The 22,655-nt window shown below is 38.4% G+C and overlaps 1 protein-coding gene and 1 long non-coding RNA gene across 6 annotated transcripts; one reads left to right on the forward strand and one right to left on the reverse strand.

Annotated features, from left to right (window-relative positions):
• Positions 1-505: 505 nt before the first annotated feature.
• Positions 506-2,393, reverse strand: LOC126591065 (uncharacterized). Its single transcript, XR_007612242.1, has 2 exons — positions 1,722-2,393; positions 506-622 (listed from the first exon to the last, which is right to left on the reverse strand). It is a non-coding gene; the product is annotated as an uncharacterized LOC126591065 (long non-coding RNA).
• Positions 2,394-15,715: 13,322 nt separating this feature from the next.
• LOC126591056 (putative disease resistance RPP13-like protein 1) lies at positions 15,716-22,428 on the forward strand. 5 transcript variants are annotated; one of them, XM_050256615.1, is made up of 6 exons: positions 15,716-15,993; positions 16,115-16,236; positions 16,787-17,021; positions 17,560-17,683; positions 17,974-22,149; positions 22,280-22,428. In XM_050256615.1, exon 5 carries the CDS (start codon positions 18,039-18,041, stop codon positions 22,116-22,118), a length of 4,080 nt encoding a protein of 1,359 aa, XP_050112572.1. In that variant the 5' UTR covers positions 15,716-15,993; positions 16,115-16,236; positions 16,787-17,021; positions 17,560-17,683; positions 17,974-18,038; the 3' UTR covers positions 22,119-22,149; positions 22,280-22,428. The 5 variants fall into 5 exon arrangements, with proteins under 5 accessions (XP_050112572.1, XP_050112568.1, XP_050112567.1 ...); XM_050256611.1 differs by having other exon boundaries at positions 16,810-17,021; positions 17,551-17,683; XM_050256610.1 differs by having other exon boundaries at positions 16,810-17,021.
• The last annotated feature ends 227 nt before the right edge of the window (positions 22,429-22,655 follow it).

Genomic DNA, 22,655 nt, shown 5'->3' on the forward strand with positions numbered 1-22,655 from the left:
TGGATTGTGATGGGTAAAAGTGGTATTGCAACTTTGGAATAGTGGAATTGCAACTTTTTTAGCACATGCTGTTGGTGGAATACTGACACAATGACCAACCTAAGTTTTTATAACCTTTTTTGTTTTGTAAGTTATTTTTTTTTCCAAAGTTGTTTCGTAAGTTTTTACTTTTAAGGATTCGTTTTAGAGGATTTTGGTCTTATGTTTTTTATTTTTGAGGATTATTATTAGCATTTTAAAATTATCATTCTACACTTCTAACTTTCTATATTTTGAAGGAAAAATACATTTATAAGGAGTGTAAAATGAGATTTTTGAAGTATCAATAACACTTTCATTTTTTTTTTGTGTAATTTTTTTAGAGAATTAAGATTTATGTTACACTCTAATTAGGTGTAACCTTTTCCTTTCATATCATAAAATTTTCTTTTATTAGTGAGGTTTAAAAAAAAAAATGATAAATGATAGCTAATCTAGACTAAGCTAATTATGGGAACGAAAATAATTCGAACACAACTGAAATGAAGAAACTTAGCAATGAAGGGTTAATTACATAAACACCCCTTGAAGTTTATCGAGGTTTCACAAAACCCCTATCACATTTGAAATATTATACTAAGGCCTAATCGGATAAATGGTCCCCGTGATCATAAGGTATTCGGATGATAGCCCCTGTGGTAAAAAAATTCGGATTTAAACCCATGTGGTCACAGTCTGTTAGGATTTAAACCCATGTGGTCTAAGTCTGTTAGGATTTATGCCCTTCTGTCATTCCTCCATTAGGTTTAGGTTGGCAAAATCAGATAAATGGTCCCCGTGGTCATAAGGTATTCGGAAGATAGTCCCTATGGTAAAAAATATTCGGATTTAAACCCTTGTGGTCTAAGTTTGTTAGGATTTATGCCTGAAACTAGAGGTTTTGTCATTTATCCGCTAAGCTTACAGGTGGAGCAGAGTTTCTCTGAGGAGACGCGACAGAACGAGGTGGAACTAATAAATCACATAATTCATTAAAATTCAAGATCTAATAAATCAAATAATTAAAAATGCCTTTATAAAATTAATGAGTTTTTGACTCCCGAATATCCAACAGATTAATTAATTCTTTATAACATATTCTATTTTTCTTTGACAAATAAGACAGTAATAGTTGGCGTTTTCTTAGAATTTTACGTAAACCTCTCTGAGATAAATAGTTTTTTTGTGTAATTGTAAATGTGAAGTAAGTCTTCGTATCCTATTGGTGAAACTAACTATTTGAAATTCAACAGATCCTCTGTTTTCGTCTTTTTCTTCTTGTGAAATAACTGAGATGAATGAATTTTTTTACCATAAACTGAAATCTTCTCTCTCTCCCCCCCCCCCCCCACCCCCTCTTTTTATTGTAAGATATTTTCTATTGATAGATACTCAGAGAAACTCTGCTCCACCTATGACAGAACCTCTAATTTTAGGCATAAATCCTAATAGACTTGGATCACAGGGGCTATCTTCCGAATTCCTTATGACCACGGGGACCATTTATCCAATTTGGCCAACCTAAACCTAATGGAGGAATGACAGAAGGGCATAAATCCTAACAGACTTAGACCACAGGGGTTTAAATCCTAACAGACTGTGACCATAGGGGTTTAAATCTGAATTTTTGTACCACAGTGGCTATCATCCGAATATCTTATGACTACGGGAACCATTTATCTGATTAGGCCTTATACTAACACTCCCTCACATTTTAATTCACTTTCACATAACCTCTTCAGTCAAAGTTTTGTTAATAAATTGACAACTTTACCCTTATAACTAACTAATTAAATAATAAAGAAATATATTAGAAAAATAAAAATAAATTAATTAAACATTAAAAAATAAATTAAAAACTTCTCCTTCTCTCTTTCTTTCTCTGACTTATTCACACCACCGCCGTTCTCGCCATGCATGCCCGCTGCCCAAATCCTTCAACTCCTCCACCAAGCACAAGTCATATATTTATCAAGAAGGAAAAAACCATCGATTGATCATTCCACTATGGAAAACTCTGCACTACTGTTGGCACCGGAGAGTTCCAGCACTGCCATGGCCATGAAAAGCAATCCATGTATTCTATGGGTTGTACAATCTGGAACCACAATCCGAGATGGGTGTGTAAGGTTTCAGTTGGGTATGGTCAGGAGGGAGTGGGACTAATCTAGATTGGGTTGGGATGGTTGGGTGGGAATGCGCTGGGGAATGGGAAGTATTGAGAGATGAGGTTTAGATGATTAAATTCCCAAATCTTATTTTTTCCGACATTCTGGATTTTGGGTTCTTCTTTGTTTTTCAAAATTTGCATATAATCTCATCTGGGTTTTGTTCAAATTGATCAAAAAACCCAATTTTGGTGAAATTTTTGGTGTTTGAATGTACAGACCCAATGTGCACTTCCTCAGTTCAAACTTCGTCAACTGAATGTTCTCCGCAGAGTAATCAGTGCAGTTATACTTTCCAATATGGTGATGGAAGTGGGACGACTGGTTATTATGTATCGGATGCACTATACTTTGACATGATTCTGGGACAGTCTTTTATCACTAACTCTTCTGCATTTGTTGTTTTCGGGTGAGTGTTTCAACTTCAACTGAAATGGTGTGCACAACAAATGTGGAATAGAAAGAAATCCTTAATGAACAAATGATAGAGGCAAAATATAATAATTAACTTTGAATGAAGATCCTTTTCAATAGGATTTTGAAAACGAAGAAGATGCCAAATGAGTGGCGAATGAGCACTTTGGTGCCTATCTACAAGAATAAGGGCGACGTACAAAATTGCATGAACTATAGGGGTATTAAGCTAATGAGTCATACAATGAAGCTCTGGGAGAGAGTCATTGAGCATAGATTGAGGCAAGAGACACGGGTTTCGGACAACCAATTCGGGTTTATGCCAGGGCGCTCAACCATGGAGGCAATCTATCTCTTACGAAGATTGATGGAAAGATATAGAGATGGGAAAAAGGATTTACACATGGTCTTTATAGATTTGGAAAAAGCGTATGATAGGGTCCCAAGAGACATTCTTTGGAGGATTTTAGAGAAGAAAGGAGTACGAGTAGCATATATCCAAGCTATAAAGGATATGTATGAAGGAGCAAAGACTGCCGTAAGAACTCATGAAGGACAAATCGAAAGCTTTCCCATAACTGTAGGATTACATCAAGGCTCATCCTTAAGTCCTTACCTTTTTGCGTTGGTAATGGATGAGTTAACACGACATATTCAAGATGATATTCCTTGGTGTATGCTTTTCGCAGACGATATAGTGTTGATAGATGAAACTCAGGAAGGGGTAAATGCAAAGCTTAACCTTTGGAGAGAAGTGTTGGAATCTAAAGGTCTTCGCCTAAGCCGATCAAAGACAGAATATATGGAGTGCAAGTTCAGTGCAAATGGAGGCCAAAACGAGTTAGGGGTGAGGATCGGAGATCAAGAAATACCAAAGAGCGACCGTTTTCGTTACCTAGGATCTATCTTGCAAAAGAACGGAGAATTAGATGGAGATCTCAACCATAGAATACAAGCTGGATGGATGAAGTGGAAGAGTGCATCCGGCGTGTTGTGTGACCGCCGTATGCCACTGAAGCTCAAGGGAAAATTTTATAGGACGGCAATAAGGCCGGCGATGCTGTATGGCACAGAATGTTGGGCGGTGAAACATCAACACGTACACAAAATGAGTGTAGCGGAGATGAGGATGCTTCGTTGGATGTGTGGGCACACGAGAAAGGATAAGATTAGGAATGAGGATATCCGGGGTAAAGTAGGAGTAGCCGAAATTGAAGGAAAGATGAGAGAAAATCGGTTACGGTGGTTTGGACATGTGCAAAGAAGGCCTACTGACGTTCCGATTAGAAGATGCGACTATGGGACAGAGGTTCAGGGCCGAAGGGGTAGAGGAAGACCTAGGAAAACTTTGGAAGAGACTCTAAGAAAAGACTTAGAGTACTTGGATCTAACGAAGGACATGACACAGGATCGAGCACAATGGCGTTCTAAGATTCATATAGCCGATCCCACTCAGTGACTTGGATTTTCCAAGTCTCCAACCGAGAAGTTTTCCTCACTCGGGAAATTAAGGGAACACTACCCCAACCTACATGCTCCACTCAGAAAGCTTCAACATACAAGCTTTAACAAAAGAAAATTCAAAGAACTTAGCGAAGAAGGCTTTGGTGTATTTAACACAATACGTTGAAATGAAGGAAAGCTTATTTATTGATATCCCCGATAAGCTACAAATATGTACATTTACATGAGTCAAAATAAGCACACAAGAGGGAGCCTTCACAAAGGTTGCTTAGGAGAAGTCTCAGCAGTCGGTAGAGCCCCAGAAAGAGAAGGCACCGGAGGGGGATCATTTGGAGCCTCAGTACTGGACAGAACCCTAGAAGGAGGAGGCATCAGAGGTTGATCATTTGGAGCTTCATTACGCGGTACAGCCCCAGAAGACGAAGGCAATAAATGCCTTTGGAACAAACCCACAAATCTCTGATGATCAAGTAAAACCTGACCATCAGTTTCCTTCATCTGGTCAAGCTTCCTCTTCATGTTTGTAGCATAGTCATGTGCGAGCCGGTGCAACTGTTTATTCTCATGCTTGAGCCCTCTAATCTCCTGTTTGAGACTCATCACTTCAGCCGCCAATGATTCAACTTGGCGGGTTCGAGCAAATAGGCGTTGGGCCATATTAGACACAGAACCTGCACACTGAACACTGAGAGCCAGCGAATCCTTAACAGCTAACTCATCAGACCGTTTGGAAAGTAGTCTGTTATCTTTGGGAGTGAGAAGGTTCCTGGCCACCACCGCAGCGGTCATATCATTCTTCATCACGGAATCCCCAACGGTAAGAGGACCAGTAGGGGAGACGAAGGATGGGCGCCATATGTTGTCTGGAGAAGGCGGGGCTGCCTCTTCAACAAGGTTCAAGTCAAAACGACGGTCGGAGGGGCCAGACATTTTCAAAGGTGTTGAAGAGAGAAGAGGTCGGACAAATCAAGATCTTAGAAGTGCAAGAATGAAGCTTCTACTGGTGGAGATTCAAGTGTGCTTTGGAACTTAATGCCAGCCCCTATAAAAATCTGCACTCGACGAAGCTTCAGAAATCGAAGAGGCGCCTGCTCAGAAATCGAAGAGGCGTTTGCTTTCTCAAAAGCTGGGCTGCTTAGAGATCACGAGGGTTGATCTCAGAAATCGAAGAGGCGTTTGCTTTCTCAAAAGTTGGGCTGCTCAAAGACCACGAAGGCCGATCTCAAAAATCGAAGAGGCGCTCGCTTTCTCAAAAGCTGGGCTCCCCAGAGACCACGAGGGCCGATATCAGAAATCGAAGAGGCACCTACTTTTCCAGCCTTTTCCAGCCTTGTCAGCACCTGTCACACGCACACTCAGTTTTGCGGAAATTATGGGCATTCTGTCAAAGACTTCTGGGGAAGTAGAAAACACATGAATCTTACTGTTCAATCACCCACTTCCCACACGCAACAATAGCTCATGGGTACCACAGATAACTTTGCCAAAGTTGAGCACGTGAAGCTTGCAGCTCCCACTACATCGCTCTGACCAAGAAGGGTAAAAGAATAGCAAAGAAACAGCACTAACAAAGTTTAGACCCATAAATTTTGAAGGTCTAGCTACCATATTATTACCCACAAGGGTAAAGGAACAGTACCACTTCTGGATAATTGGAAAGTCCCTGTGTGTCAACCTCTGTGCTTCGTGGCAAGGTAGACTAGTAAACATGCCCAACCTTTACTCACATTCGAGAAAACACTCCCAATAAGATTGCTTGCTCCAAAATCGAAGAGGCACCGTCCTCCGAATCTCGAGAGCCAGACTCCCAACATGACTACTTTCTTAAAAATCGAAGAGAGGGTAAAGGAACAGTACCATTGCTGGATAATTGGAAAGTCCCTGTGTGTCAACCTCTGTGCTTCGTGGCAAGGTAGACTAGCAAACATGCCCAACCTTTACTCACATTCGAGAAAACACTCCCAACAAGATTGCTTGCTCCGAAATCGAAGAGGCACCGCCCTCCGAATCTCGAGAGCCAGACTCCCAACATGATTACTTTCTCAAAAATCGAAGAGACACTGCTCCCCGAATCTCGAGAGCCAGACCCCCAGCATGATTGCTTTTTCAAAAATCGATGAGGCATCGTTCTCCGAATCAATCGAAGAGGCGCTCGCTTTCTCAAAAGCTGGGCTGCTCAGAGACCACGAGGGCCGATCTCAGAAATCGAAGAGGCACCTACTTTTCTAGCCTTGTCAGCACCTGTCACACGCACACTCAGCTTTGCAGAAATTATGGGCATTCTGTCGAAGACTTCTGGTGAAGTAGAAAGCACATGAATCTTACTGTTCAATCACCCACTTCCCACACGCAACAATAGCTCATGGGGACCACAAATAACTTTGCCAAAGTTCTCTGCCAAAGTTGAGCACGTGAAGCTTGCAGCTCCCACTACATCGCTCTGACCAAGAAAGGTAAAAGAATAGCAAAGAAACAGCACTAACAAAAGTTTAGACACATAAATTTTGAAGGTCTAGCTACCATATTATTACCCACAACTGTAAAGGAACAGTACCACTTCTGGATAATTGGAAAGTCCCTGTGTGTCAACCTCTGTGCTTCGTGGCAAGGTAGACTAGCAAACATGCCCAACCTTTACTCACATTCGAGAAAACACTCCCAATAAAATTGCTTGCTCCAAAATCGAAAAGGCACCGTCCTCCGAATCTCGAGAGCCAGACTCCCAACATGACTACTTTCTCAAAATCGAAGAGAGGGTAAAGGAACAGTACCATTACTGGATAATTGGAAAGTCCCTGTGTGTCAACCTTTGTGCTTCGTGGCAAGGTAGACTAGCAAACATGCCCAACCTTTACTCACATTCGAGACAACACTCCCAACAAGATTGCTTGCTCCAAAATCGAAGAGGCACCGCCCTCCGAATCTCGAGAGCCAGACTCCCAACATGATTACTTCCTCAAAAATCGAAGAGACACTGCTCTCCGAATCTCGAGAGTCATACCCCCAGCATGATTGCTTTCTCAAAAATCGAAGAGGCATCGTTCTCCGAATCTCGAGAGCCAGATACCACAGACCACTTTTTCAAAGTGCTCTGACAGAGTTAAAACATGTGAAACTGGCAGCTCCCACTACCGTGCTATGACCAAGCAGGGTAAAGGAATAGCATTACTACTTGTTGTTAGGGAGACTCCTATATATGTCGACCTCCATCCCCAACGGACAGGCAGACCTGCAAAAATGCTCAACCCTTCATCATATCTGAGAGGGCACTCCCAACGAAGCCTTTCGAAATATTCAGCTTTCTTTCCCCCCGATAATACCTCTGCAAACAAGCTATACTAGAGCAAGAATATCTCATATCATCAGGGTTAAAAGCAAGAGTATCCCATATCATGCTTTTTCCCTGTCTTTTCTTTTGGCCTTGTTTTTACCTGCAAGACAAGGAGAAAGAGAGCAATCAGTCAGCACTTGGAATCAAGCTTCCAGCCAGGAACTGACTGCCTGGAACCCCTTACCTGATTACTTACCTGGCATTGCTCTCGAGTACTCATCTTCAACATCTTATGTTTCCAGGGAAGATTCCGCATCTGCTTGAGGAACAGATAGGGCAAGTGCGAAGGATACAAGGAAGCATGTGGAGACAAGCGTAACAGCACACGTGCCGATACATTCATTACTCTGTCAAAAGCAAAAGTATCCCATATCAGCAGGGTGGAACGTACTCTAGATTTGATGGACTTGTTTTGACCCTCAAATTCTTCAGTCGGCCTTATACTCTGGAGAAAACCAGAAAACCCTCCAGCTCAGTTCAAGAATAAGCCTGTGGAAAGTTACTTCTTCAAAAGCAAAAGTATCTCATATCATCTCTTCTCATTTTTCTTCTCTTTATCCTTCATGCTGCTGCAAGATGGGGAGAAGGTGAACAATCAGTCGGAGCTCTGATTGCTTACCTTGTCTGTCACCTCTTTCAGCAGACCCCCTAGCTCGGCGACTTGGGGGACTCCTACTACATGGTTTGTATCGCGCTTGACCAAGCCTGAAACTACAAGTAAGCTTCAAGTGAAATTGATACATTACCTTGTGCATCTCCACCAGTTAAAGATACCACCCCTGGATGGAGGAAGAGTACTTCCAGAGAAGATGCCACATCTACCTATGAGACAGATAAGGCAAGTCAAGACGACACCACACTTCGATACTTAGAAGTTTCGTGATTACGAGATCATTCTCCCACAATATTTCCTAATGTCATTTGTACTAAATCATTCACTTGTACTCACTAAATGAGAGCTTGAACCTATGTACTTGTGTAAACCCTTCACAATTAATGAGAACTCTTCTATTCCGTGGACATAGCCAATCTGGGTGAACCACGTACATCTTGTGTTTGCTTTCCTATCTCTATCTATTTATATACTTATCCACATTAATGACCGGAGCAATCTAGCGCAGATCACAAAAAGCGATCGTTTTCGCTACCTAGGATCTATCTTGCAAGAGAACGGAGAATTAGATGGAGATCTCAACCATAGAATACGAGCTGGATGGAAAGAGTGCATCCGGCGTGTTGTGTGACCGTCGTAGGCCACTGAAGCTCAAGGGAAAATTTTATAGGACGGCAATAAGGCTAGCGATGTTGTATGGCACAGAATGTTGGGTGGTGAAGCATCAACACGTACACAAAATGGGTGTAGCGGAGATGAGGATGCTTCGTGGGATGTGTGGGCACACGAGAAAGGATAAGATTGGGAATGAGGATATCCGAGGTAAAGTAGGAGTAGCCGAAATTGTGGGAAAGATGAGAGAAAATCGGCTCCGGTGATTTTGAACATGTGCAAAGAAGGCCGACTGACGCTCCGGTTCGAAGATGTGACTACGGGACAGAAGTTCAGGGCCGAAGGGGTAGAGGAAGACCTAGGACAACTTTGGAAGAGACTCTAAGAAAAGACTTAGAGTACTTGGATCTAACGGAGGACATGACACAAAACCGAGCGCAATGGCGTTCTAGGATTCATATAGCCGACCCCACTTAGTGGGAAAAGGCTTTGTTGTTGTTGTTGTTGAATCTCTGGGTTTCTCTAAAAAATGGTGACTATGAATCTGGAAAGACTACATTATGTTCTAGACCATGTGTATGGTGCATTTAAGCTGAGAACAAAGAATAGCCCTTTTTCGAGAGGGTGGGGCGGGCGAGAGGAAAGGGATGAACGTGGCGATGGTGAGACGGTGGGGAGGAAGAACGGCGCGGCTTGGAATTGGGAGGGTTTAGGGTTTTTCCCTTTCGACTTTTAAGTTTTTAATTTATTATTTAATGTTTAATTGATTTATTTTAAATATTTTTTTTTATATTTTTTTATTATTTAATAAAAAAAATTTACAATGATTTCTGACCGCACGATGTATGATGAACGGACGTGATTGGATGATTCCCAGGATCTTTACAAAAAGGATCCTCATTCAATACAAATCTCAACAGCGACTAATAACAAGACATGTGGCATTCTCTAGATAACTTAAATGGACAAGAATCCTCTCCAGATTCTCTTTGTGGGAATTTGGAGATTAATCAATCGTGTCCTTTCATTGTACATCGTGCGGTCAATTTTTGTTAGGTACTATTTATATTCAATTTTAAATGATTTCTATTCGTACGATGTACGATAAATTGACATGATTAAGTAATCTTCCGGATCCTGTTCCGGAATGGATCCTATTCCAACTCAAATGACAAAATACAAATATTTCTTATATTCTAACAAGATGCAGTGGTTTGAAAAGAAAGGTCATTCACCGCTCGTAATACCGTCACTCCATTTTAAACATCTATATATTCAATATCTGCTAATAAAACCTTTATCTTCATCTTCAAGACTTCAAAATGATTACTCTAAAATAAAACTTTTTTAACTTATTACACAAACTAGGGTTTAGTTACAGCCAGCCCTTATGGCTAAACAATGGTAAAGCTGAAGCACAACTGGTGGTAACTTTGGCTATTGCCATGCGTTTTCCTGGTCTGCCAAACTTTGGTTTCTCGCTCTTTGTGTTGTGTGGCTCAGGAGGACAAAAGCGTTTTTTTATTATTGGAAAATGATTCTTTCTTCTTTTAATCTCTTTTTCTTTCATCCTCCTCCAACTTGAATCGTTACGATTAAATCACAACAATATCCTATATTGATTTTTTATAGAGATATAAAGACAAAAAGTAAAGTGTTAAAGGATGGGAAGGAGAGGGAGGGAAATAGGAGACAAGAGAATTCTAAGAATTTCATTTTGGTGTTACGTGATATTAAATGTTACGAGTTTTTTATTTTTTTTATTTTATAAAAGAGCAATATATTTCATTCAAAAAAGAAAGTTTTAACGAAACACTTCCGGTACTGTTCATTTTTAACGAAAAATTATATTTTTACCTTTTTTGGTACTGTTCACTTACATCTTTATTTGTCATTTTTATTAAAACTAAAGGTTTTTTGAACTTTTCGTTAGTTTTCCTTAAAAAAAAACTAGGTAAAGCTAGGAAGGACAAGGAATGAAGAGGTCCTCCATCAAAAGATCACATATGATCACCGGTGGATTCTCAAACCAAGTACAAGCACCTCTCGAATGAAGGCAAATCTAGCTAATCTATGAGAAACCGAGTTAGCTTGGCGGCAAGCATGGGAAGCAGATACTTCAACGATCATCCGTATTAACTGTTCGGCATCCTCTATGATCGGACCAACAAGGGAAAAATCCATAACAGGATCATAGACATGATGAATGGTCTGAAAACTTTCTGATACAAATCACAAACTGGGTAAGATGAAAGTTTTAAAATATCCAATTGGGTAAGCTCAAAGTTGACAAATTTCCAATTGGGCAAGTTCAAGTTCAAAAATTGTCAATTGGGTAAGCTCAAATTTCACAAATTTCCGATTTGGTAAGCTCGAAGTTCAAAAAATTGCCCATTGGGTGTTGTTAGGTCATTGCTGCATTTCTGCCCTCTTTCTGATTAAGGAAGGGCGCTATGAACTCTCACAGACTGCAAAAGCAATATTAAAAAGTGTAATGAAAAGTGTCACAATTTGTCAAAAGGTATCTATTGTGATAATTGCCATTGTATTATTCGATCAATAGTCTAATGTGACTTAAATGTTCTTATATTATTCAAGCAATATGATATCATAATAACAGGGTACTCGTTACATGAAAATTCTTCATGACCGTTACGCTTTAGGGTAGACACATAAATGAGTTATTCAAAACATCATATCAATTTTTCTAATTTTTTTATTTGATGTAAAGTTTCTCTTCACATATTATTCCCTTATTGTATTATTTATTTAAAATACTAACACGATGACGAATTAGATAAGTGACTCTCTAGCATGTGTGCTGCCTGTTGGTGGAATACAGACACAATCGCAAACCTAATTCTTTTAAAATTTGTTTGTTTTGCAGGGTCTTATCTTTTAAGTTTTGTTATAGAGGGACAAAGATTGTCTGCCCTCCTTGTTCCCGTGCCCTCCTGTTTGTGTGGTCACGGTTAAGCCACGTCAACATTTTATATTACTATTCATTTTTGTCTTATTATCTCTATAAAAAAAAAACAATATAAAATGTTACCGTGACTTAATTGTGACCACACAAAACAGGAGGGCACGGGAACAAGGAGGGCAGATAATCCTTGTCGGTTATAGAGGGGCTTAGTCTTATGTTTTCTTTTTCATGTATTTTTTTAAGAGTAGTAAAGTTTTCGTCATCTCCTAATTAAGTGTATTTTTTTTATATCAATAAAATTTCCATGTACTATTGAGGTTCTATAAATAAAAAAACAGATGATAGATAATTTCCATTAAATTCATCTAAATTATGAAAAGGAAAAGAACTTAACTCAAAATGTAATCATTTTAAGAAAAAGATCTTATTCCCAAGACAATCCACCGCTCGTAATACTTTCCCTCCATCATGAAAATCTTGATCAATTTTCCTTTCTTAAATATCAATTCAGCATATGGTAATAAAACCTCTCTCTTCATATTCAAGACTTCACATTTTTTTTTAGAAGGAAAATAAAATTAAGAGAGGAAAAAACTCGGGAACACCCAAGGCCTAGAGTCAAACAACAAGGCACTAGTAGTTGCAGAAGGAACGCAGCAAATCCAAACATGAAAGTTATTTAACACATGCCCATACAAGGTGACGGCATCTGCTACAAAATTTGTTTTCCTAAAAATATGCTTCCAACTTATAAAATCAAATGAAGCGGCCAGCCATTTGATATCTTCAACAATTATATTAATACGCCAAGAAATACAACATTTTCCGTGATCACATCAATGACAATCGTCAAATCTCCTTCAATCAAAACCTTCTTGATATCCCGCGATCTAACCGCCAACAGAACATCCCTAGCAGCCAAAGTCTCTGCAACTGTGATCGTGTTATGTCCCAGCCTTCTCGAACCCACCAAAAAAGGTTGACCGACCCAGATGGTTGTGACTGAACGATGGTAAAGCTGAAGAAAGACGCATGGTAACTTTGGTGTCGGCACGAGAAAGAGGCCTGGGGTATTTGCCAATTGCCATGCGTTTTCCTGGTCTACCAAATCATCAACTTTGCTTTCTTGTCCTTTGTGTTGTGTTGGGTAGTTGCTGCATTTTTGCCCTCTTTTTGACTAATTGCCCTAATATTATTCGAGCAATATGATTTCTTAATAACGGATGTCTTTGATTTTTGAAAATTCTTAATGGTCGTTACATTTTAAGACTAGACGCGTGAATTATTCAAAGCACAATATCAGTTTTACTAATTTTTTTTTATTTGATGTTAAATTTGTTTTCACACGTTATTGTGTTACTAATTTGAAATACTGAGACAATAGCGAATCAGATAAGTGATTCTCATATAAAGAAAACAACTTTTTTAACTTTTCTAGCATGTGCATGTGCTACTTGCAGCTTTGGGTTAATGGAATTGCAGCTTTTCTAGCATGTGCTGTTGGTGGAATGTTGACACAAGAACCTAATTCTTTTGAAATTTGTTTTTTTTTTTTGGGTAAAATTCTTTTAAAATTTGTTTGGTTTTAAACGTTTTTACTTTTTAGATTTTATTTTAGAGGAATTTGGTCTTCTATTCTTTTATTTTTGTATTTTTTTTAAAGAGTAATGTTTATGTCCTCTCTTGACTAAATGTAATTTCTTTTTTCATATCATTGTACTATCGAGGTTCTACAAAAAATGCCAAATAATATCTAATGTATTCTATTTTATAGTGATTTGAAGAGAAATACTTTATTCTCAAGACAATCCACCTACTTACAATACTTTCACCCCTCCATGAAAATCTTGCACAATTTCCCTTTTTATAAATTATTACACAAATTAAATGATGGTAAAGTTGAAGCAGGACGCACGTTGGGTAACTTTGGTAAATTCTGGTTTCGGCAGGATAAAGAGCCCTGGGGTTTGCCAATTTCCATCGTTTTCCTGGTCTGCCAAATTATCAATTTTGTTTTTTTTGCGCTTTGTGTTGACTCATTTTGGAGGAAGTTCTAACGAAATTACTGAAAATAACCGTAGCTGAACATTTTAAGAAGTTAAGGAAAAAATAATCATAGATTTTTAGTTGAAAGACTATTACTCCAATTAGATGAAAATTAAGGGACCATTGTTATAATTTATTTTTTGAAAAATTTACAAGTATTTCTTGCTTGTAGAAAGCTGCACACTCCCAAGAGTTTCACTTTAATGTTACGTAGTATTAAATGTTATGGTTATTGAATAACCTGAATCTAAAAATCACAATAAAAACAATAATTTTTTTTTATTTTGTCAAAATAAAAATAATAATTCAAATCAATACAAATTATCCAATGCTCATAACTTGTGAGAAGTTTTCTTATAATTAAAACAATAAAAGCACTCCTAGAAACCAATCCAAACCAGATAGAGAAAAAATAAAAGCAAAAGGCAAAAAATTATGACCCCATGACAATGAAGATAGAGAAAAATGTGGAAAGTACCGCTTTTCTTTCTGGTCACAAAGAGGAGGACTTATCATAGCAAAGAGGACTTTTCATAGCAAATTGAATTATTGGCGAGCTCTAAAGTCTCTGTCATCTGAAATGTTGATTCCTGAAAACTTTCTGATACAAATCACCAACTGGGTAAGCTCAAAGTTTACAAATTTCCAATTGGGTAAAAGCTCAAAGCTGACAAATTCCCAATTGGGTAATCTCAAGGTTCAAACATTGTAGTGTTACAAAGATAAAATTGATTAAAAGAGCAATTTTTAAAAAGTGTGATAAAAAGTGTAATGATTTGTCAAAATGTGCCTATTGTGACTAATTGCCCTTATATTATTCAAGCCATGTCATATTAAAGTGACAGTGTACTCATTTTATGAAAATTCTTCGCGTTCTTTACATTTTAAATTGTACACATGAAAGTCATTCAAAACATAATAACAGTTGCCATGCGTTTTCCTGGGCTGCCAAATGATCAAGTGTGTTTTTTCGGATTAATGAAGGGCATGAATCATGCCCTTCACATATAAAATTGATTGAACAGCAGTTTTAAAAAGTGAAATCAAAAGTGCCACAATTTGCCCTTGTATTATTCGAGGAATGTAATATCACATCAATAGTGCACTCGTTTTATAGAAATTTTTTATGGTCGTTATATATTAGACTTGTCAAATGAATGAATCATTCAAAACATAAAGTTTTTCTAATTTTTTTTCTTCTTTGATGTTAAGTTTCTCTTCAGACGTTATTATGTTATTTATTTGAAATATTAATTCAATGGTAAACTAGATAAGTGATTCTCGTAGAAAGAATACAACATTCTAACTTTTCTTGTTTGTGGATCGTTGTGGGGTGCTGGAATTGCAACTTTTCTAGCATATGCTGTTGGTGGAATACTGACACAATCGCAAATCTAATTCTTTTAAAAAATTGGTTTTTTTGTAGTTTCTTATCTTTTAAGTTTTGTTTTAGAGGCATTTGGTTATATGTCATTTTTTCTGTGTATTGTCGTTGTCAAGATGAGTAAAATTTATGTCATTCTCTCATTAAGTGTAACTTCTTTTTTCATTTCAATAAAATTTCCTTGTACCGAGATTCTACCAAAACAAAATAACAAACGATAGATAATTACACTAAATTCATCTAAATTATGAGAACATGAAGAATTTAGACCCAAAACATAGTAGTTTGAAGAGAACAACCTTATCCCAAGATAACCCACAATTTGTGAGAGTAGGATTCTCTCCCTTTTTTTTCTCTTCCCTTCCCTTCCCTCCTATTTGAACGATCACAGTTAAACCACGTCAATATCTTATATTAATTTTTTATGGCAAGAGAAAGACAAAATAAGAGAATATAAGAAGGGGTGATGAAAGGGGATGGAAAGAGGAGGGGAGAGAATCATAATCCCAATTTGTGATATTACACTCTATCGTGAAAATCTTGCTCAATTTTCATTTCTTAAACATCTATTCAGGATATGGCAAGTAACCTGTGGAGATTAGTTACAGCCCTTGTGACTAAACGATGGTAAAGCTGAAGCAGTCCGCATGGTGGTAACTTTGGTAAAATCTGGTGTCGGTAGGATAAAGAGCCTGGGAGTGCTTACCAATTGCCATGCGTTTTCCTGGACCGCCAAATTATCAACTTTGCTTTCTTTTCTTGTCCTTCTAGATGTGTGGCTCACGATTTTTTATAACATAAACATTATGACCCCACGACGGTAAAGAGAGAATAATAAAGAGGAAAGTAACACTTTCTTTCCGGTCACAGGGGACTTATCATGGCAAATTGAATTATTGAAGAGCTCTAAAGTCTTTTGTCATCTAGAATCTGGATTTGTTGATTTTCATTAGCGATCAGATCGATAGAAACGCGTCCCTTCATCTTCTTGATCATCTGAAAACTTCAATTGATGCAGTAAGTTCTTCTTCCAACTATATCTATATGGGAAATCCATTATTTATTCATTAATTATTTCATTTTCTTCATCTTAATTGCAGCTATATATATGTGGTTTAATGTTCAACACTTTGTGCAGTCATAAGCTCCAGCCTCAAGCTTCCATGGAACTACTTAAATCTTAATTGCACTAAAGTTCTCAACTTCATGTCTTCAACTGATCCTCGGAAGCAAGTGTCCTCGTGATCCGACGACTTCCATGTAAGTTCTTGCTTCACATCCGGTCTTATATCCATCCGAGTTTCAAGTTGTGTAACTTGTCGTGTCCTAAATTAACAGTGTTTCTTTAATATGTAAACAATATATAATTTTGGACATATCCGATTGAGCTCCGGTGTACCCAAATAATTAGTTTCATCGGCTTAAATTGTGCAGCTGTGACTACTTGTGAGCCTTGATTGATATTGGTCAGCGGATCAAGCTTAAATTCTTTCTCTATTTAATTCTTTCTCTTCTTCCATAAAGAAAAATTCAATGCTCGTGGTTCATAGTATTGAAGAAATTTTCTTAAAATAAAAACAATAAAAACACTGATTAAAGCTAAAACCCATGATTAAGGCTAAAACCCAATCCAAACCAGATAGTGACGATTTTTACATTATCTACAATTGCATACAAAAAAAAGAAAAAAACTGAACTGATTACTATCACAAAGCAAAATGAAGTAATCTATGTTACAAAGCACTATGGCTTTTTAACTTTTCTACCATGCGCTGTTTCTTGTGCTTTGTGCTTTGTGCTGTGCGCTCAGGATAAGAGTTTTTTATTACACAGGAAAAAGTAGAAGACAAAATTATGCCCGCTACAATGAAGAGATGGATAAAAGAAGGAGGAGGATTTATCATAGCAAATTGAACTATTGAAGAGCTCTGAAGTCTTTGTCTTCTGGAATCTGAATTCTTTGACTCCAATGCACGATCAGATCAGATCGGATGGAATCCAGTCTCTTCATCTTCATGATCATCTGACAACTTCAATTTATTGCAGTAAGTTCTTCTTCCAATTATAATGAGGCTAAATTTTTTCTTGATCCTTGCGGTGAAGTTCGTTATCAATCATAGTTCAAATTGAAATTTTGTATCAAAATCTCATCCACGTGCAGGGGTAAGAGAAAGTCCGATAATATAAACCTTGTAATTTTATTGTTAATTTAGTCTTTTATTGTAGCTCTAAAAGTTTCAAAAATAAAAAAATTTGTCCATATGATGCTTTATGATTGGTTGATAGAATCAATAAAAACGAATTTAACAATTTTGCCCCTACAAATGACAGAAGAATGAGAAAAAAATCCAATTTGGACTATGATTGATAACAAATGTCACCACAAGATTACATTTAATAGCTTTTTCACCACATGAGTCTATTTAAAAGTAGGGTATCACCACAAAGATCACGGAAAAAAATTTGGCCTTATATTTATATGGGAAATCCATTATTTTTATTTAATTATTTCATTTTTTTTCATCTTAATTGCAGCTATAAATATATATATTTATGTGGTTTAATGGTCAACAGATTGTGCAGTTTTAAGCTCGAGAGCTCAAGCTTTCCAGGGAACTACTCAGTCTTAACTGCGCTAAAGTTGTCAACTTCAACTTGATCCCAAGAAACAAGTGTTCTCTTGATCTGATGATTTGACGACTTTCACGTAAGTTATTGCTACGCATCTAGTCCTATTACTAGTGTAAAGTGTTTCAAGATGTGTAACGTGTTGCGTCATAAATTAACAATGTTAATTTAAAATGTAACAAATATATGATTTTGTAGTCTCGAATTTATCTTTTGTGCTCTATCTTTCAAATTAAGCAATTTTGAGTAAAACATAATTGAACTTATCATGTAATTGAACTATTTGACAGTAAAACGTAACGCGACTCACATACCTGATGGAGCCCCTGTGTACCCAAATAATTATTTTCATCTGTTTAAATTGTGTAGATGTGACTACTTGTGGGTCTTGATTGGTATTTTTTCAACGGATCAAACTTCCAATTCAAGAAACTATGGCGGCAGAGGCTTTTCTTGTGTCATTCCTCCAAGTGCTGGTTGACAAGTTGGCGCATCGCGACGTCTTCAAGTACTTTGGACTCTTAAAGGGCGTCGATAAAAAACTGAAGAAATGGAGTGACAACTTGTCTGCAATTGTAGAACTACTGAATGATGCGGAGGAAAGGCAACTGACAGCTGGGAGCGACCCACTGAAGTGCTGGCTCGATGATCTCAGGGACTTGGCTTTTGATGTGGAAGACGTGTTGGACAAATATGATACTAAAATGTTGAAACGTAAGATACAACATGCTCATTCCAGCACAAGCAGCAATGTGTGGAAATCAATTCCTAATGGTGTTTTCAACTTCAAGATGAACTCAGAAATACAGAAGATTACTAAGCGGTTACAAGATATATCCGAACGAAATGAAAAGTTCAATCTGCATAATGATACTGGGACGTTGACTACAAGGGCACGCCAATATATATCGCCTAGTTCCAGTCTACCAGATGGACCTGTGTTTGGAAGGGATGATGACAAAAGGAAGATTGTTGAGCTTCTGTTGAAACAGGAGGCTGCCAATTTCAATGTGGTTGCAATTGTCGGTATGCCTGGAGTCGGAAAGACAACACTTGCTGGACAAATACACAAAGATATGGTTGCAACCCAAATGTTTCAACCAGCCATTTGGGTGTGCGTATCTGACGACTTCAACCTTGAAAGAGTGACGAAGCAAATTCTTCAATCAATCACACCTCAGCAATGTATCACAGATGATTACAATAAGGTTCAAAATGATCTGCATAAGGCGTTAGTAGGGAAGAAGTTTTTAATTGTTTTAGACGATGTTTGGAAAACGTGTAGCCACGATGACTGGAAGAAGCTGCAGTCCCCTTTTCTAGATGGAGCACATGGAAGCAAGATAATTGTGACAACACGTGATACAGGTGTTTCAAAAATGATGGGACCTGCCACGTTGGTTCACAATCTGGAGCCAATGGGGGATGATGTTTGTTTGCAAGTATTTGAGCAGCATGCATTCTCGAATGCTAACAACGACAGACCACCAAACTATGAGTTACTTAAGGAGAAAATTGTTGCAAAGTGTAGGGGATTGCCTTTGGCCGCGAGGACCCTCAGTGGTGTTCTACTTTGTAAAGAAATAGACGAATGGGAAGAAATATTGAACAACAAGTTGTGGAGTCTCACAAATGAGCGTGACATACTTCCAGTGTTGAGGCTAAGTTACTTTTATCTTCCTTCACATTTGAAAAGATGCTTTGCCTATTGCTCAATACTTCCAAATGACTATGAATTCGGGGAGATGCAAATGATCCTTCTGTGGTTGGCCGAGGGTTTGATTCATCATCGACCAGAAGATAATAAGCAAATTGAAGATTTAGGTGCTGATTATTTTCGGGAGCTTGTATCTAGGTCATTGTTTCAAAAGTCAACCAAAAATACTTCAACATATGTGATGCATGACCTCATTGGTGATTTAGCACGATGGGCAGCTGGAGATATTTGTTTTAGATTGGAGGATAAGCAAAATGATGATGGTGTACAACTTAGATGTTTTCCGAAGGCCCGCCATTCGTCTTACCTCATGGGTCATTTTGATGGGGTTAAAAGATTTGAGGCATTTTCTGAAGTGAAATATTTGCGAACCTTCCTGCCACTAAGAAAGGATTCTTTTTGGAGATACTTAAGTCGTCAGGTTACTTTTGACTTATTGCCAAAATTGCAGTACTTGCGGGTGCTCTCTTTTAATGGCTATAGTATAACTGAACTACCCAACTCAATTGGTGATTTGAGATATCTACGGTATCTTGACCTTTCCTACACAGCTATAACTAGTTTGCCTAAATCGATAAGTACTCTTTACAACTTGCAGACATTGATATTGGAAGGCTGTAATGGTTTGAAGTCATTGCCTGCAGACATGAGTAATCTAATTAATTTGCGCCATCTCAACAACTTAGATGTATCTTGGTTGGAAGGAATGCCGCCAAAACTAGGTAGCTTGGTGAATCTCCAATCTTTGCCTAATTTTGTGGTCAGTGGTGGAAGTGATCAATCAGGAATAAGAGAGATAGGGCCCCTATCGCATCTCCGAGGGACATTGTGCATCTCAGGATTGGAGAATGTGACTGATGTCGAGGATGCTCAAAGGGCCAACTTAAAATACAAGGCGAGGCTTGATTCGTTGGTCCTAAAATGGTCTCATTCAAGCGACACAAGAGAAATGGAATCTGCTGTGCTTGACATGTTACAGCCTCATAGAAAGATCAAGGAGCTCACCATCAAGAGTTATGCCGGCAAGGAATTTTCATCATGGGTTGGAGGTCATTTGTTCTCTAATATGGTGCTTGTGCACTTAGAGGAATGTAACAATTGTTTGTCGTTGCCACCTCTCGGACAATTGCCTCAACTCAAAGAACTTTATATTAGAGGAATGAATGCAGTGGAAAGTGTTGGTGCTGAGTTTTATGGAGAGCGTATGTTGCCTTTTCCGGTATTAGAGACTCTTGAGTTGGTGGAAATGCAGCATTGGAAGGAATGGCTTCCTTTCCAAGCCGATCACGAAGGTGGTGCTTTCCCTTGCCTGAAAACACTCTTAGTAAAAAAATGTTCTAAACTGGAGGGTAAACTGCCAGAGAACCTCAATTCTTTAGCTAAGCTTAAAATTGTTGAATGTGAAGAATTAGTGGTTTCAATTGCCAACTGCAAACAACTTCGTCAGTTAAACATTGACGGTTGTAAAGTGTTGGTGCATACAGCTGCTAAGGTTGAGTTTGAGTTGTTAGAGTCCTTGTGCCTTTCAAACATTTCGGAGGTGATGTCTCTGCAAACAAGGGAGTTGTTGAAGAAGGGATTAACCAAGGTTAGAGATTTGAAGATCAGTGGATGTGAGGAGGTGACGTCTTCACTGAAGAATGAGGAGGGTAGATTATTGCAGCAGTTGACTTCTCTTGGCAGTTTGGAAATTGAAGACAACTCTCGTCTAGTTGAGGAATTGGGAGAAGAAGCAGAGGAGTTGCTGCAATTGCAAATATTTGAGTGCAATCTTGAATGTCTGGAGTTTAAAAAGTGCAAAAATGTTTTGAGGCTACCAAAAGGATTAAATCAGCTGTTGTCTCTTCAAGAGCTTGGCATACACGAATGTTCAAGTCTAGTTTCTTTTCCAGATGTTGGTCTGCCACCTTCTCTTAAAGACATCTGGATTACAGAGTGCGATTCGTTGATATATTTTGCAAAATTCCAGATTCCCCAAAATCTCAGAAGAATAGAGATAAGAGATTGCAAAAGTTTGAAATCACTAGTAGATGAGGAGGAATGTGAACGACTGGGTTTAATAGCACCGAACGGGTTCTTCAGCGACAACACCAATCACTGCCTTGAATATATTAGGATCTGGAACTGCCAAAATCTGAAATCCTTACCGGATGGCTTATGCCACCTCAGCAATCTTCAAACTCTAAGTATTCACAAATGTGGAAGTCTTGTTTCCATCCCGAGACTGAGTGGGGGGAGAAGACCCTCCAACCTGAGAATGCTCCGGATCAACAATTGCGAGAAATTGGAGGCGTTGCCCGAAGACATGCACAATCTCAACTCTCTTGAGGAATTGAGGATCGACTACCGTGAAGGTTTGACTTTTCCTCCCAACCTAACATCACTTCATATTTATGAGGTAAAGAGCTGTAAGTCATTGTGGGAGTTGGAGTGGGGGTTGCACAGACTCACCTCTCTTAGACACTTATGGATCAGTGGTGAAGACCCGGATACGGTGTCGTTTCCACCCGACATGGTACATATGGAGACGTTCTTCCCCAAATCTCTCACTAACCTCTCAATACGTGTTTTCCCGAATCTGAAGAAACTGAGCAGCAAGGGCTTTCAATTCCTCACCTCCCTTCAATCTCTGCAACTTTTGAATTGTCCAAAGCTAGCATCCATTCCAGAGGAGGGTCTGCCTCCTTCACTTAAGGAACTTTGGATCTATGGGTGTCCAGTGCTAAAAGAAAGATGCCAACCAGGAAAAGGACGCTACTGGCACAAAATATCCCACATCCCTTGCATACAGATATAGATTTTAAGATGATTTGAAGCTGATGGTCCAGGTATCATCTCTCGAGGAATGTTTTAATATTATTATTATTATTATTATTATTATTATTATTATTATTATTATTATTAATCATGTTTATTCTTGTAAAGTAAAGTAATCCACGATATTTGGTTTGGGTCAAGGTTTTGGGGGTTGAGGAGTGGCTGCTTTGGGAGGCCTTCAATTGGCGACAACCTAGATATTTCTCGGCAAACGTTTCTTCTCCCGGATTCCTATGGTTGCTTGCTCCCTTTTCACTTATTTGTGTGTGCTACTCCTTCACCCAACTTTATGCCACCTCAGCAATCTTCAAAAGCTATATATATTCAAGAATGTGTGTTGTGTATCTTCCCAAGTATTGTAACGGCGGCTACATTTGGATCTTTGACCCATAAAACCACATGGCCTCCAGCCTCCTATTGGCATTATCCAAATCGCCAAAACCAAATCCTGGTACTACCATATGTATTCTACTCTAATTCCAAAGCTCTATCCTCATCTTCGTGTCCAAAAAACAAA

This window comes from Malus sylvestris, chromosome 11, assembly GCF_916048215.2.
Source record: "Malus sylvestris chromosome 11, drMalSylv7.2, whole genome shotgun sequence".
NCBI classification, from domain to species: domain Eukaryota; kingdom Viridiplantae; phylum Streptophyta; class Magnoliopsida; order Rosales; family Rosaceae; genus Malus; species Malus sylvestris.